The sequence below is a fragment of the Macaca fascicularis genome, chromosome 8, assembly GCF_037993035.2.
Source record: "Macaca fascicularis isolate 582-1 chromosome 8, T2T-MFA8v1.1".
Taxonomy (NCBI): domain Eukaryota; kingdom Metazoa; phylum Chordata; class Mammalia; order Primates; family Cercopithecidae; genus Macaca; species Macaca fascicularis.
The window spans coordinates 100,835,620-100,851,638 of NC_088382.1; the positions used below are offsets into that span (position 1 = coordinate 100,835,620).

Consider the following 16,019-nt stretch of genomic DNA (forward strand, 5'->3'; position numbering starts at 1 on the left):
CTATATCTGAACATCTTCATCTGCAAAATGAGGATGATGATAGTGTTTTCTTCATTGGACTGTTTTGATGGTTAAGCGAATTCATACAATATATTTAGGGTTGAGCCTGGGACATAAAAGGTATTAGGGTTGAGTAAGTGCTCAATGGATGTTAGCTTTTCTTATTATTGGTTATTATTTTTATTCTAGCTTCTTTCCATTTCCTTTGTTCACTCATTTCCAGAGACAAAAGAATGACTTCTTAGTGGATTTGGGTGAAGCATTGAGCACGTGTAGTTTGACATTCTCCTCTTTTCCTGCCATGAAGTAAGCAGCAGCCTCAGCAGGAAAGGCTGTGAAGGGGTGGAATATTTAATACAGAGGAGGACTAGCAGGGACTCAGAGTGATCATGTCAGCTCTGTGCTGATGTTTAATTTCCTTCTCTCTAAATCCTATATCTTATTTCTCAATTTATTTAGAACTTAGGAGAGGGAAAAGGGAGTTTTGATTTTTGACTTGTTTAAACTACAGTTCATGGACTTGGAGTCAAGTTTGGGCAGGTAAGAGTTTTACTCCTAAACAATTCTGTCATGGCCAGCACTGCACAAGCACAGGAGGAGGACAGCATGGGCATCCTGGTGACAGAATGAGTTTGGAAGACAGCGAGAGAGAGAGAGCAAGGGACTAAGTCGGCAGGCTCAGTTCTTTCTCCAAATTTGTCCATCAGTGAAGTTGTTCTTCAATCTCCTGGGGAAGACAGATGTCTGGGAGAAGCTGCAAGTGTATCTCCTGTAGATGCTCTTTGGAAAAGTAGAACATCTCCCTGCTTTGTGGAAATAGAAACAATGGCAGATGTTTGTTTCTCTCCCTCCTCTTTACTCACACAAATGAATGATGGACAAATGAACAATAGGATGAGCTCATTTTATTGCCTTGAAATAACAAAAAAGATGAAAAGCCAACTCCCATGATATAGTAAATCAGATATAATAAAAATAATGATTATAAAAATGATTAATGAGGAAAATTCCCCCTTTCCCCACAGGACCTGCTCCACACATTTTCACTCCATTTCGGTGCTGAGTTGTCCTTCTTTGACCCTTTATACTGCAAAGAACTTCACTTCCTGTTTTCCTGAGAAATTTGAGCTCCCTCAATTCCCTTCTTTCCAGCCTCTTTCTCTCCATTGTTCTATTTCTTTCCTCTCTCTCTTGCTTCTTTATTATCTCTCTCTAAAGTGTCCTGTGTCTATTGCTTTTGCTTCCTGTGTAACACATTGTAAATTCTCTTCTGTCTTCTCCATTCTTTTTTTAAAATTATTATTATACTTTAAGTTCTAGGGTACATGTGCACAATGTGCAGGTTTGTTACATATGTATACATGTGCCATGTTAGTATGCTGCACCCATTAACTCGTCATTTACATTAGGTATATCTCCTAATGCTATTCCTCTCCCCTCTCCCCACCCCACGACAGGCCGTGGTGTGTGATGTTCCCCTTCCTATATCCAAGTGTTCTCATTGTTCAGTTCCCACCTATGAGTGAGAACATGCAGTGTTTGGTTTTCTGTTCTTGCAATAGTTTGCGGAGAATGATGGTTTCCAGCTGCATCCATGTCCCTACAAAAGACATGAACTCATCCTTTTTATGGCTGCATAGTATTCCATGGTGTATATGTGCCACATTTTCTTAATGCAGTCTGTCATTGATGGACATTTGGGTTAGTTCCAAGTCTTTGCTATTGTGAATAGTGCTGCAATAAACATACATGTGCATGTGTCTTTATAGCAGCATGATTTATAATCCTTTGGGTATATACCCAGTAATGGGATGGCTGGGTCAAATGGTATTTCTAGTTCTAGATCCTTGAGGAATTGCCACACTGTCTTCCACAATGGCTGAACTAGTTTACAGTCCCACCAACACTGTAAAAGTTTTCCTATTTCTCCACATCCTCTCCAGCACCTGTTGTTTCCTGACTTTTTAATGATCGCCATGCTAACTGGTGTGAGATGGTGTCTCATTGTGGTTTTGATTTGCATTTCTCTGATGGCGAGTGATGATGAGCTTTTTTTCATGTGTCTGTTGGCTGCATAAATATCTTCTTTTGAGAAGTGTCTGTTCATATCCTTCGCCCACTTTTTGGTGGGGTTGTTTTTTTCTTGTAAATTTGTCTGAGTTCTTTGTAGGTTCTGGATATTAGCCCTTTGTCAGATGAGTAGATTGCAAAAATTTTCTCCCATTCTGTAGGTTGCCTGTTCACTCTGATGGTAGTTTCTTTTGCTGTGCAGAAGCTCTTTAGTTTAATTAGATCCCATTTGTCAATTTTGGCTTTTGCTGCCGTTGCTTTTGGTGTTTTAGACATGAAGTCCTTGCCCATGCCTATGTCAATGGTATTGCCTAGGTTTTCTTCTAGGGTTTTTATGGTTTTAAGTCTAACATTTAAGTCTCTAATCCATCTTGAATTAATTTTTGTATAAGGTGTAAGGAAGCGATCCAGTTTCAGCTTTTTACATATGGCTAGCCAGTTTTCCCAGTACCATTTATTAAACAGGGAATCCTTTCCCCATTTCTTGTTTTTGTCAAGTTTGTCAAAGATCAGATGGTTGTAGATGTGTGGTATTATTTCTGAGGGCTCTGTTCTGTTCCATTGGTTTATATCTCTGTTTTGGTGCCATCTCCATTAAGCTACCAACGACTTTCTTCACAGAATTGGAAAAAACTACTTTAAAGTTCATATGGAACCAAAAAAGAGCCCACATTGCCAAGACAATCCTAAGCCAAAAGAACAAAGCTGGAGGCATCATGCTACCTGACTTCAAACTATACTACAAGGCTACAGTAACCAAAACTGTCTTCTCCAACCTACCGTAGATCATTTTCAAAAGTCGTTACTGTCCTTTACATAGTCAAATATAATGACCTTTTTTTTCTGCTGAATAAAAATTACATAAAACTATTCAATGCATTTTGGCAAATGTACACACACCAATAACATGTAAAACATTTTCTTCAGCCCAGAAATTTCCTCATGCACCCTTCCAGTGAATTCTTACCTCTCATAAGCAATCAATATTCTGATTTCTGTCTTCTTTATAAATTAGTTTTACCATTCCTAGAACTAAATAAATGGAATCATATAGTATATACGTTTTTGTGTCTGTCTTCTTTTGCTTAGCATATTTTTTGAGACTCACATAACTGTTGCATTTATTAATAGTTCATTGGTTTTTTTTTGTTGTTGTTTATTTATTTTTTTGAGACAGAGTCTGGCCCTACTCACCCAGGATGGAGTGCAATGAAGCGATCTCAGCTCACTGCAATCTCTGCCTCCTAGGTTCAAGTGATTCTCCTGCCTCAGCCTCCCGAGTAGCTGGTATTACAGGTGCCTGCCACCACACCCAGCTAATTTTTGTATTTTTAGTAGTGATGGGGTTTCACCATATCAGCTCGGCTGGTCTCGAACTCCTGCCCTCAAGTGATCTGCCTGCCTCGGCCTCCCAGTGTTGGGATTACAAGCATGAGCCACCATGCCTGGTAGTTTTTGTTTATTCTGAGTAGCATTTCATTGCCGGAATAGGCCCTAAATTATTCGTCTTTTCTCCTATTGATGTATACTTGGGTTTTTTCCAGTTTAGGGCTATTATGAATTAAGTTACAATAAACATTATTGTACACATCTTTTTGTAAACATGTTTAATTTCATTTTCGTTTAAATTTCTAGGAGTAAAATGGAAATTTATTTCTCATAGTTCTGGAAGTTGGGAAGTGAAGATCAAGGTGCTGGCAGATGTGATGTCTGGTGATGGTGTACTTCCTGGTTCATAGAGTGCCACCTTTCTCACTGTGTCCTCACATGGTAGAAGGGACAAGGAGTTCTCTGGGGCCTTTTTTGAGGACATTAATTACATTTATGAGGTTTACCCCCTCATCATGACCTAATCATCTCCCAAAGGCCCCGTCTCGTAATACCATCACAGTGGAGATTATATTTTAACATATGAATTTTGAAGAGACACAAATATTCAGACCATAGCACTATCATTTCTCTAATACCATACGATCTTGATTGCTGCAGCTGCATTGTAAGTTTTGAAATAAGGTAATGTGAGTCTTTTGATTTTATTCTTTATAATAGTTTGGCTATTCTAAGCCCTTTGAATTTCCATATACATTTTAAAATTGATTTGTCTTTTTTTTTTTTTTTTTAACGTGGGGTCTCACTATGTTTCCCAGGCTGGTCTTAAACTCCTGGGCTCAAGCAATCCTTCCACCTTCACCTCCCAAAGTTATGGGTTTACAGCCATGAGCCACAGCACCCAGCCCGAGTCAAGTCTTACACAAAAAAAGCTGTCAAAATTTTTATTTGGATCTATTATTGAATCTATAGATCAATATTAAAAAGTTGATATCTTAGCAATATTTTTCTTTTCTATTCCTGAATATAATGTATCTCTACTTTCATTTAGAGCCCCTTTACATTCTCTCAGTCATGATTTATAGTTTTCAGTGTAGAGGTCCCTCATGTCTTTTGTTATATGTACTCTTAACTATTTCATGAAGGGTTTTTTATACATTACTATAAATGGAAATCTTAAACTTTTATTTTCTAATTGTTTGTGGCTACAATATGGAGATACAATAGATTTTTAAAATATTGACTTGGTAGTTTGTGACTCTGTGTTAGTTCTACTAGTTTTGTTTGTTAGTTTGGATTATCACTCTTTAACATTTAAACTTTTGACCATCTCTTCAATTTTGAAATTTTCTTCTCTCACACCTTCAGAGATTCCTTGCTAATCTGGTTCTTCTTCTACTTCTCTGGTCATAACTTTGCTGGGTGCCTTTAATTTTTAATGGTCAGTTGTTTATATTTCTCAAGAATCTTTCTATTGGCTTCCTCTCTTTTCTCTCTGCCCATTTTCTTTTGTTTTTCCTGTCAGTCCCATGTATTCATATGGCTTCTACTGTGTATCGAGAAATCTATAGAATCCTCAGAATTCCCTTTGCTAGCACTGATGACTTCCTAACCTCCAGTCTCCCATTTTCAACTGCCTAAAAATTTAGTTCCCTCATTCTTACATTACTTCAATCTTAACACACTTCAACCTTGAGATCATTACATGTTTTCACTCTTAGCTTTTCAAACAGACACACCTGCATTAGAATTTTGACATTGTTACCTACCAGATAGGTAACTTGGGAAATTTATTTACTGCCTCTAAGAATGCTTTATTTTCCTCACTTTTAAAATAAGAGTAGTAATTCCAACCTCAGAGTTTTGTTGATGATTAAATTTAATGCACAGGCATGTAGTTGTGCTTAGTAATGTTAATTGCCTTCTGCTTCCTTATTCATAATATTTTTTCTTAGCTTACTATTCTCTCTTATTGCCCTATTTTATAAGTTCTTTTATTCAGGGCCAAATTCAAAATGTCAATTCTTTAGAAAAACTTGCAATATGCTTCAGGAACCATATCTGCAATTACAGAATCAAATTTCCTTAACCTTTTTCTCCTTAGCCAATGGTATTTGCTGTTCTCAGTTTATGGCTCTATTTAATATCTCCTTCTAAACCATGACATCCAAAAGGGCAGAATTTGTGGCTGATTCATCTTTGAACTTCCACAGCAATTGAGCAGTACTCATATCTATTTGGTACTAGGTATATTTATGTCTACGTATGCTTATGCCTGTACCTGTATCGATCTGTATACATAGGTGTGTCCATGTTCTCCTTGTCCTCTAGCTTTCTCTTGGATATGAGAAATGTATATGTATAAATGAAGGAAATAGAATTTTCTTTTTCTTAAATCTGGGTTTTGATTACCTAACATACTTTTAACATAAGCCATCTGATTACAAAAGGTCTTTAAAAATGAAATTTCAGCAAAAACTTTTTATACTTATGATTCACAATAGTTGTAAACACTTGACTGAAGAAAGCTCAGATGAGCTACAAAAAATAAACTTACACATGGCTTCTGCTAAGTTGGGCCTATATAGTGGACTCTGTTATTCTTGTGAGTTTCATTCATATACTTTGGTGTTTTTTTTTTAGATTAAAAAGTCTTACTTACATGAGTATAAATTATAACCAACTAGTCAGCATTCCTAGAGAACTTTGTTTTCTTAAGAATCTTGTTGAACTTCAACTTAACTACAATCAGCTGATATGCATACCTGAAGAGATTAAGTTCTTGAAGAAGCTTCAGAAATTTTTGCTAGCCAGAAACAACATTGGAGTTTTGCCAGAGGTGAGCAAAACGTGGAGCCACACCACTTTGTTGTTGGAGAAGAACTCAACATGATGGGAGGTGGTTATAGATTAGATTTGGGTATCTGAGTATAAGCCACCACTTGCTTTCCCTCAGATTAAATGTAGTCAGTTCCCAAATCCCTATGACAGAGGAAGGCTATAATTTGAATTATCCCACATAGCTAGGGCTGCCAGATTTAGTAAATACAAATATAGAATGCTCACTGAAATTTGAATTCCAGACAAGCAATGATTAAATTTTTTTGCTATAAGTATGTTGCAAATATTTCATGGAATAGACTAAAAAACATATTTATTGTTTGTCTGGTATTTCTTTTCTTTTTTTTTTTTGAGACAGAGTCTCGTTCTGTTGCCTAGGCTAGAGTGCAGTGGTACGATCTCGGCTCATTGCAACCTCCACATCCCAGGTTCAAGTGATTCTCCTGCCTCAGCCTCCTGAGTAGCTGGGATTACAGGAAGACACCACCACGCCCAGCTAATTTTTGTAATTTAATAGAGACAGGTCTTCACCATGTTGGTCAGGCTGGTCTCAAACTCCTGACCTCGTGATCTGCCCACCTCGGCATCCCAAAGTGCTGGGATTATAGGCGTGAGCCACCGTGCCAAGCCTTGATATTTCAATTTAAGTGAGCATTATATATTTTATCTGGTAACCATGTATACAGAACAAAATACAAGTTCATTTTGGCTTTGGAATGTGTACTGGCTCTCCTCCTTTTCTCCTTCATATTCACTTTCTGTCCTGCCTTCTGCTTGGGAGACTGACCTGTGTGGGCAGCAGTGAACTCCTTTGTCTTCTGGTTTCCTCTTGGATATGGCAGATGAGAGGCACTAGCAGGAAGTGACAGGGCAGGAGGATAGCGAGTAGTTGATGGTATTCAACTACTTGAATTGTGGGTTGACTGTGTGCCTTTCTGGAAGGCCACAACTAATGAACTAATAACATACTTACATGGGTAGATAGATAGATAGACAGATAACTGGATAGATAACAGGGGATTTATTAGGGGAATTGGCACACATAATTATGGAGACTGAGAAGTCCTACAGCAGGCTATCTGCAAGCTGAAGACCCTGGAGTGCCGGTAGTGTGACTGAGTCCAACTCTGAAAGCCTCAGAACCAGGGAAGCCAACTGTGTAATTCTCAGTTGGAGGTCAAAGGCCTGATTACCGGAGGTGGTGGCTGGAGGGGAAGGGTACTGGTATAAATCTTAGAGTCTAAAGGCTGGAGAGCCCAGAGTTCTGAGGTCCAAGGGCAGAAGAAGAAGTGTCCCAGCTCCAGAAGAGAGAGGAAATCACTTTTTTTCATCGAAGTCACTAACTGACAGGATGGTGCCCAGCAATACTGAAGATATATCTTTCCTACTCCTTCTACTGACTCACACACCCATCTCTTCTAGAAACAAGCTCACACAGACACACCCAAAATAAAGCTTTACCAGCATTCTAGGTATTCCTTAATCCAGCCAAGTTGGCACCTAAAATTAACCATCACACTAGACTTCTTGTAGTTCTATCCCAAACAACTGTTTACTCTTAATGGAACATCATTTGTTCCAAAGAACTCAAAGAATCTCAGCTTAAACTTCACTTTTTCCAGGAAGCCTTTCCTGACCTCCTAATACCAAATTTTCCACATGTCACTGTTTCCTTAACCCTTCGTAACACTTCTCATTCTCATAGCACAACTTTGCCCTTGCCTATTTGTGAGTTTTTAAACCTTCATTGAATACTCGTGAGGGGTATACACATGCAAAGATTAGAACAAGGCAGCAACAAATATCAACAGCAATAATAGTGGCAGTCATGGCAGCAAAAATGAACAAATGAAAATGAAAGAGTCGACAGCAATGGAAGTAATGCTATGAAGTGTTTTCAAGTAGGGTGGGAAACCCTTATATCATAACATGAGATACTGAAGGAACACATTGGAGTCTGAAAATCTCTGCAGCTAATACAATACAAAGGAGAGTATCATGGCAATGGAAGATTATGTAGGACTTAAGAAGAGAACTCCCTTCAAGGATTTGCTGCCTAGCTGTAGGGAAGGGGATTGCAGACAGCCTCTAGCTGTTAGCTCTTTCAGGGTCTGCCTTAGCTTCAGAGAGCCTCTTTTCTTGCCCAAGGTCATGCTCTTCCTAAAGCATTCTGCATCTTGTGACCTAACAAGGGAGGGATATAAAGGCTTGGCCATTTCTGCCTGATAGAGAAGAATTTGGATGGGCAACAGCCCTCTGGAGCTCCCCACCCACCTAAACAAGATTCTATTATGTCTGAATCCCACCTCAACTTCCCCATCTGCTCAGTCCTGCTTCCTGACCCTGCCTTTTACAGGGGTGATCCCTAATAAACATTTAGCACCCCAAATTCCATCTCAGCATCTGCTTCCAGAGAATGAAACCTGAGATAACATGTGACAAAACTGAAGAGGAAGAGTACTGGCATGACTAAAGAGGCATATCGTCTCCCTAGGGAGAGGTATGATCATCAATATATGAGTGACGTTTTAGAAATATCACTATAAGTGGTTGGGACTGTTTAGTAAGTCATACCTCTATTTTTCAATTTTTAAGTTTTTTTTTTTTTTAATGTTTCCACTTAAAAAGAAATAATACTTATCCTTTGCTTGCTAGTAGAAACACCAGAACCCAGATGCATTATAACAACCGTGTGGTTACTATGGTAATGAGCAGTCACATTTGGCATGTAGTAGAGGCGGTAACAGATCTTCTTTCTTTTATAAGGAAAGGGTTGTGTTAGCACAGGGCTAAGTAAAAGGTAGATGCTTAATAAATCCTGGTGGAATTTTTAATAGAGACAATACTCTAGGATTACATCTGTTTTCTGTTTCTCAACGTCTTTCTATTTTTAATAATTGACAATGTCTACTGAGTGCTCACCACATAGTAGGCCTTTAGTAAGCACTTTCAGATTCGTAACTCATTTAATTAATTCAACAACCATATGACTTAAGGGCTTCTATTAGCATTTTCATTTTACAAATGAAGAAATTGAAGTACAAAGAAATTAAGAAATTTGCCCATAGTTATAGTACCTGCCAGAGGTGAGATTTGAATCTAGAAGTAGTGTAACTCACAGTGGCTATGTTACGTTGCCCCAGAGTGGTCAGAGGAAATGAAGAATTCAAAGATATCTGGCAGTCCAGGATATGGGGATCTGCTTGGGAAGATGTACTGAAGAATTGGTCGGTACAGTGATTAGAAAGACGGCTGCCTTCGTCATGTTGGAGCTTTAAAAAAATTTATGATTTTCCTTATGATTTTGAATATTAGATTAAAAAAATCTCTTCTGTTTTCTGACACAGGAACTTTGTGATCTTAAAAAACTAAGAATCCTAGACATAGCTGGAAATATTATTCAGATATTTCCATCAGGAGTAAGTAGAGTCAACTTTCATTATAACTGAAAAATAATGTTGTTTATGCTATTGGGAATAGAAAAAATATGGGCAGACAGTAAAATCTGTAGTAACTGGAAACTTAAATTATACAAATGACTCAAAGATTTGCTTTTAGAATTTCAAAACCTGTTCTCTCTTGTTTCTTTCTTTGTGCTCTGTGCCTGCTGAACTTGTTTGAACTAAGTGAACTCTGATTGCTATCATAAATATTTTAATATATCAGCTATGATTAAATTTTTTGGTTATTACACACTGCTTTTGGACACCTCTGACTTTTTGAAAATATTACTTTCCAGAGCATAAATTTTTATCCCTTGTAATTAATCCAAGGGTGACACTTTTGTTAGTTGTTTTTAGGCCATAAACAATGAAAAATGCACTTTTTTCTCATTTGAAAATGAATTTTGACCTCATTTTATTTCAAATACGGTGAAACCGTTTGTCTTGGCAACTCCTAACTTTTGAGAAAGAAATGTCAGTTTTCCTATTGCATTTTTATATCCAATTGAACATGCTTAAATTCATGGGAATAATGAGAAGTCCATCTATCCAGAAGGTATTCAATGAATAGTTGTTGACCCATTAATTATTTTTCCTGATTTATCCACTCTAAATTGAGGTTTCAGTCTTTTTCTGCCTCCTAGAGCAATATTTTATACTGAAGGTAATTCAAATATAAAAAAATGAGTGTAAAGTCTGTGTTTTAGAAAAAAGTATACAGTTTTTAAATTGTGGCAAAATATACACAACGTAAAGTTTACCATTTTGATCATTTTTACTTGTATAGTCCACAGTACTAAGTACTTTCACATTGTTGCACAACCATTGGCATCATCCATCTCTAGAACCTGTTCATCTTCTCCAACTGAAACTCTGTATCCATTCAACTCTAACTCGCCAGTCCCTTTGTACACCTATTTTAGAAGTTCCTATAAATACTTTGAAATACGATATTTCCCCCCTCCATGGCAACCACAAATCTACTCTATGTCTCTGAATTTGACTACTCTGGGTACCTAGAGTACCTAGAGTAAGTGGAACCAGATATTTGTCCTTTTACCACTGACTTATTTCACTTAGTAAAATATGACTAACATTAATTTATCTTATAGAATGTGTCAGAGTTTCCTTCCTTTTTAAGGCTGAATAATATTCAGTTGTATGTATATACGACATTTTGTCTATCCACAGGTATCTGCCCACCTGTGGGACCTTGGGCTGTTTTCTCATTTTGGCTCTTGCTGCTATGAACATGGGTATACAAATATTTGTTCTTTATCTGCTTTCAGATCCTCTGGGAATATACTTAGATGAAATTGTTGAATCATATGATAATTCTATGTTTAATTTTTTAAGGAATCACCACAGTGTTTCAAAAAATGTGTAGATTTGAATGTTTAGTAAAAATTGGCTATTGTTAATATTGACCCTGAAAATGCGACATGGTTTTATTTACCCTCTGTGTCTTAATTTAACTCTCTGTGTCCTGTGACGCCTCCCTGACTTCCAAAGCAGCCTTCTGGTGCCACTTTTTCTATGGTATCCCTGGTGCCACTGCTACTTCTATGGTACCTTCTGTTGCCACTTTTTCTATGGTGTTTCTATGGTATGCTTGAGCAACATAATGGAGTAATTCATTTCAAGTCTTTCTCGCTTTTGGATGGTAAGCTTCCAGAGAAAGAATACTCTTTTTTTCCTCTATACCTGCAGTGTCTTGAATTTTAACTCAATACATATTTGTTAAATGAACAAATCTAACTAACGTTCTTAAACTTCATTTATTTTTCACCTTAGTAATCTGTTAATTGACTGTTTCTTCTATGAAGTGATTCTGTACTTAACAATTTTGATAAAACATAATTACTTAGATCTCAATAATTTAGAGTAATTTTGACAGATCTGAGTTGGTTTCATCTATGTAGTACCTATTTCAGAAATTTCTATAAACACTCTAACGTAAGATGATCTGCAAACTCATCTGAGCTTTGGTCCAACCATTTCAAATTATTTTGGTTCAACTGATTCAAAATCAAAGTTTCCCACATTAAAAATATGGCACAAGTGGTGGACCTAGAGGATAAATGACTGACTCTAGGTCACACTATGATTATCAGTGAAAGAGAGTAAGTTTCAAAGTAATGGTAGAGAACATTCAAAACAAGCCATACTTTTTGAGAAACAGAGTAGTGTAGAAGTGAATAACATAGACTTTGGAGTCATATACACATGAGTTTAAACCACTAATTTCCTATTTTCTAAATTTGTGATCTCAAACAATTTGCTTAATTTCTAAGAGTTGCTGTTTCTTCATCTATATAATGACAATATTAAAACCACTAACCTCATAAGGTTGTTATGTCAAGCAGTGACTATGAAGCATTTTGTGCATAGTTGGTTTCCAGGAATGGAAACTATTATATGTTGTGTATAAAATATATACCAATAGTGAAATACTAATAAGTAATATATAATTATAGCAATCATATGCTCTCTACTGGTGATAATAAGAAGCATTAACCTTGTGAAGTACATTTTTAAAAACATTTTTAAACTATGAGAATATTCAAACATACATAAAAACAGAAAAGCAAAATAAAGCTCTGCATACCCGTTACTTTTAAGTGTATTCTTAACTCAAAGATTTAAAACCGCATTGTGCATAAGTGCCTTTGAGTAGTTTATTTTGCTGCTTTATAACTACTTTTTAAAATAAGTATTTATTTAAGAGTGTTTTGCTATTTTATGATTTAAATAAATTTGGTGTACAATTTAGAAAATGCAATTTTTTTAGAACAGTTTTTTTTTCTTTGAAATTCACATGGCATTTGAACATTTGAAACTATTTTCTTTCTTTTGAAATGAATTTATTTATACACAAAAGTGAGTCATTTAAAGAAAACATTAAGTAAATGGTGGCACAGGCAGCATGCAGCCCATCATGGTGCTATTTTGTAGCTATGGTGAAAATCATGAAAGAGGTGAATGACTGATGTTTGGAAAACTCTGCTAGAACATTATTCTGGGTGGTTGGACTGCCTGAGGGAGAGGTCAGGGTCTGCCTGAATTGGGCATTCTTGGTGGGGGAAGCAGCATGTACGGATTAGTGTGAACGTGTTAGGAAGGATGGGAAGCTCGTATGATAGTGGTGCAGGGTACTGGGGTGATACAGAGGCCTTCCTCCGAGGTCAGGCTATGGACTTTGACTCCCAGGGGGAGAATCCAGGGGCGGATGCGTTGCAGGGAAGTGACAGCAGGCCAGTGTTTATCAGAAGGTTGGAACCACTGCTAGTAGAGATAGTGCTGTCGTCCGGTGGGCAGGGCCCCAGGCCTCCCATCGTGAACTCTTTCCATTCATCCCCAGCTTAGGTGCAGAGCCACGGATCCTAATTTTCACCAGGACTTTTGTATAAGAATATACATTAAATGGAAATTTACAGTAAAAAATGGGACTATTATAAATATTTTGTTCATATGTGTTAGATTAAAAGAGTTTCTGTGTTATTTAGATATTAAGAAAAAATCTGGCATGATCACATAGTGAATGAATTGTTTCAGAAATGGCCAGGTATGGTGACTCACGCTGCAATCCCAGCACTTTGGGAGGCTGTTGCAGGCGGATTGCTTTTGATTCCAGGAGTTCCGGATCAGCCTGGACAACATGGTGAAACCCCTATCTCTACAAAACAAACAAACCACCAAAAAAATTAGCTGAGTGTAGTGGCACACCCTGTGGTCCCAGTTCCTTGAGGTGAAAGTATCACTCAAGCCTGGGAGGTTGAGGTTGCAGGAAGCTGAGATGGTACTCCAGGCTGGGCAACACAGTGAGACCCTGTCTTAAAAAAAAAAAAAAGAAATGTCTTGGTTCTGTTATGAACATGTAGTCAGATCTGCTACAGAGAGACTTTAGTTTCTTTCCTTATCTCTTTTTTCCTTTCCTTTATTTTAACTTAAAAAAAAATTAAAACTTAAGAATTTTAGAAGTTGTACAACTTCTGCATTCTTCTTAAAATGTCAAGCAAAATAATAGTATGGAATCAAAAGTTTTGGCTGGGCGTGGTGGCTTACGCCTGTAATCACAGCACTTTGGGAGGCAAGGCAGGTGGATCACCAGGTCAGCAGATCGAGACCATCCTGGCTAACACGGTGAAACCCTCACTCTACTAAAAGTACAAAAAAATCAGCAGGGCTTGGGCGGGTGCCTGTAGTCCCAGCTACCCAGGAGGCTGAGGCAGGAGAGTGACGGGAACCCGGGAGGCAGAGCTTGCAGTGAGCCCAGATAGCGCCACTGCACTCCAGCCTGGGCGACAGAGTGAGACTCCGTCTCAAAGAAAAGAAAGCTTCCATTCCAGGACCTCTTCATGTGTGTTTTTAGAAAAGTCTGTTAAAACAGTTTTTTTTCACACGATACTATGTCTGGATTGGTTTTATTATATTTAATTGCCCAGTATGATTTTTCTTTTAAAAAAGTACCATCTGGTCAGGCGCAGTGGCTTACGCCTGTAATCCAAGCACTCTGAGAGGCCGAGGCAGGCTATCACCTCAGGTCGGGAGTTTACAACCAGCCTAACCAACATGGAGAAACTCCGCCTCTACTAAAAATACAAAACTAGCTGGGCGTGGTGGCGCATGCCTGTAATCTCAGTTACTCAGGAGACTGAGGCAAGAGAATCGCTTGAACCCAGAACGCAGAGGTTGCAGTGAGCCAAGATCATGGTGCCATTGCACTCCAACTTGGGCAACAAAAGCGAAACTCCATCTCAAAAAAAAAAAAAAAAAAAAAAAAAGGACTATCCAAGTGTTCTCCATAAGGCGTTAAAATATATCAATAGCAGAAAGATCAGCAAGAGAAAGCAAAACTCTGGGGGCTATTTTGATCTGATCTATCATTGCACAATTTTAGAACATTCTCAGTTTTCTCATATATAATTTTTTGATACCTAATTCCTGTCAGAGACATACCAAATTATTTATTGTGTTAGTTTGCAAGTGTCCTCAGCTTCTTGAATGAATGGGTATTAAGATTTAAGATGTTGTCTTCATTTATCCTTTTGTAAGTAGCATTTTTCTGGTAATTCATTCATTGTAGAAAATAAGTAAATAAATATAGGAAGAGTAAAATGTAAGGTGTCTTTAAGCTTACCTTCCAGAGATAACACTTTATTGTTTTCTTCAAGAATCTCATTTTTATATTCTCATTTAAAAAACCTTCAATGTATGCTGCATAAAGAAATACATGTCTTACTTTGTCATTTTCACTTAACGTTATATATTAAGCACTTTCCTTAAATGAATATTCTTCAATATGTGATTTTTAATCATTGGGTATTCGTCTACCTTTTCTTTATCATGTTTACTTTTTCTGACATTTTTATTTATTGCTGGAATTAGAATTGGATTTTGAATGAACAAGCCTTTGAGAGCAAGGATGATCTGAAATAAAATGTCTTTATTTGTATCTGTCTTTGAGAGAATAACATATCTGAAGTATGGCCTTTAGTGGACACTGGGCAATCTATGGCAACACTGTCAGTTGTTCAGTTAGTGCAGGAAACAGTGATACTTGTTTTATTGGTTTCCTGAGGCTGCTATAGCAAAATATCACAACCTGGGGCTTAAAGGACATGTCTTTGTTTTCTCTTCTTAGAAGGATACCAGTCCTTGGATTGTGGCCCACTCTAAACCAGTATGACCTCACTTTAACTAGTTACATCTACAAAGACTGTTTCCACATAAAGTCACATTCTGAGGTTCAAGGTGGATATGAATCTTGGAGGACACTATTTAACCCATTATACTTTGATGGAACATTGAGTTTATTACTCTTATTTAGAATCTGCAAGGGCAATTGGTATAAACCTCCTTGATGATGTTTATATGACATTCCAATTCCATAAACAATTCCTGAGTACCTTCTCTGTAGCCAAGCTCTCTTCTAATCTGGGGAAGCAAGTGAAGAAATATGAATGTTGCTATATAGAAACTTTGGAATTTGTGTTTGAAGAAATCTCTAAACATTGAAGTGGAACCTGGAGATATCAGAAGAACAAGATAAATATGTGATTTTTAATGATGGACAGAAATTTAAAATTAGAAAAATCAAAGAAACTGGCATGAATTAGCTTGAACAAAGATGCAAGTCAGGTAGGTGGTAATTTCATTGTTGAGTTCAAAATACTAAGGGGAAAGTGACCTGTTGCCTTCGTAACTTTTGATGATAGGGAAAGAAAAAGCATTATTATTTGCTGCTGAAGTTTTGGATAGGCTATCATCGTGGGATTTCTGGGAAGAAAGGATTACTAATATCTTTCTTTAGGTCAGAAAACTCAGTCTCTGAAG

At 37.3% G+C, this 16,019-nt stretch overlaps 1 protein-coding gene across 2 annotated transcripts in view; it reads left to right on the forward strand.

Moving 5' to 3' along the window:
- The window catches only part of LRRC69 (leucine rich repeat containing 69), a 137,077-nt gene that overhangs the window by 48,769 nt on the left and 72,289 nt on the right, over positions 1–16,019 (forward strand). Inside the window, exons 5-6 of one of the 2 annotated variants that reach the window (XM_005563676.4) lie at positions 6,043–6,238; positions 9,588–9,659. The exons of the other annotated variant lie outside the window; for it this stretch is intronic. Coding sequence (XP_005563733.2) covers positions 6,043–6,238; positions 9,588–9,659 — 268 coding nt within the window. The remainder of the gene's footprint in view (positions 1–6,042; positions 6,239–9,587; positions 9,660–16,019) is intronic. 2 annotated transcript variants of the gene reach the window in all.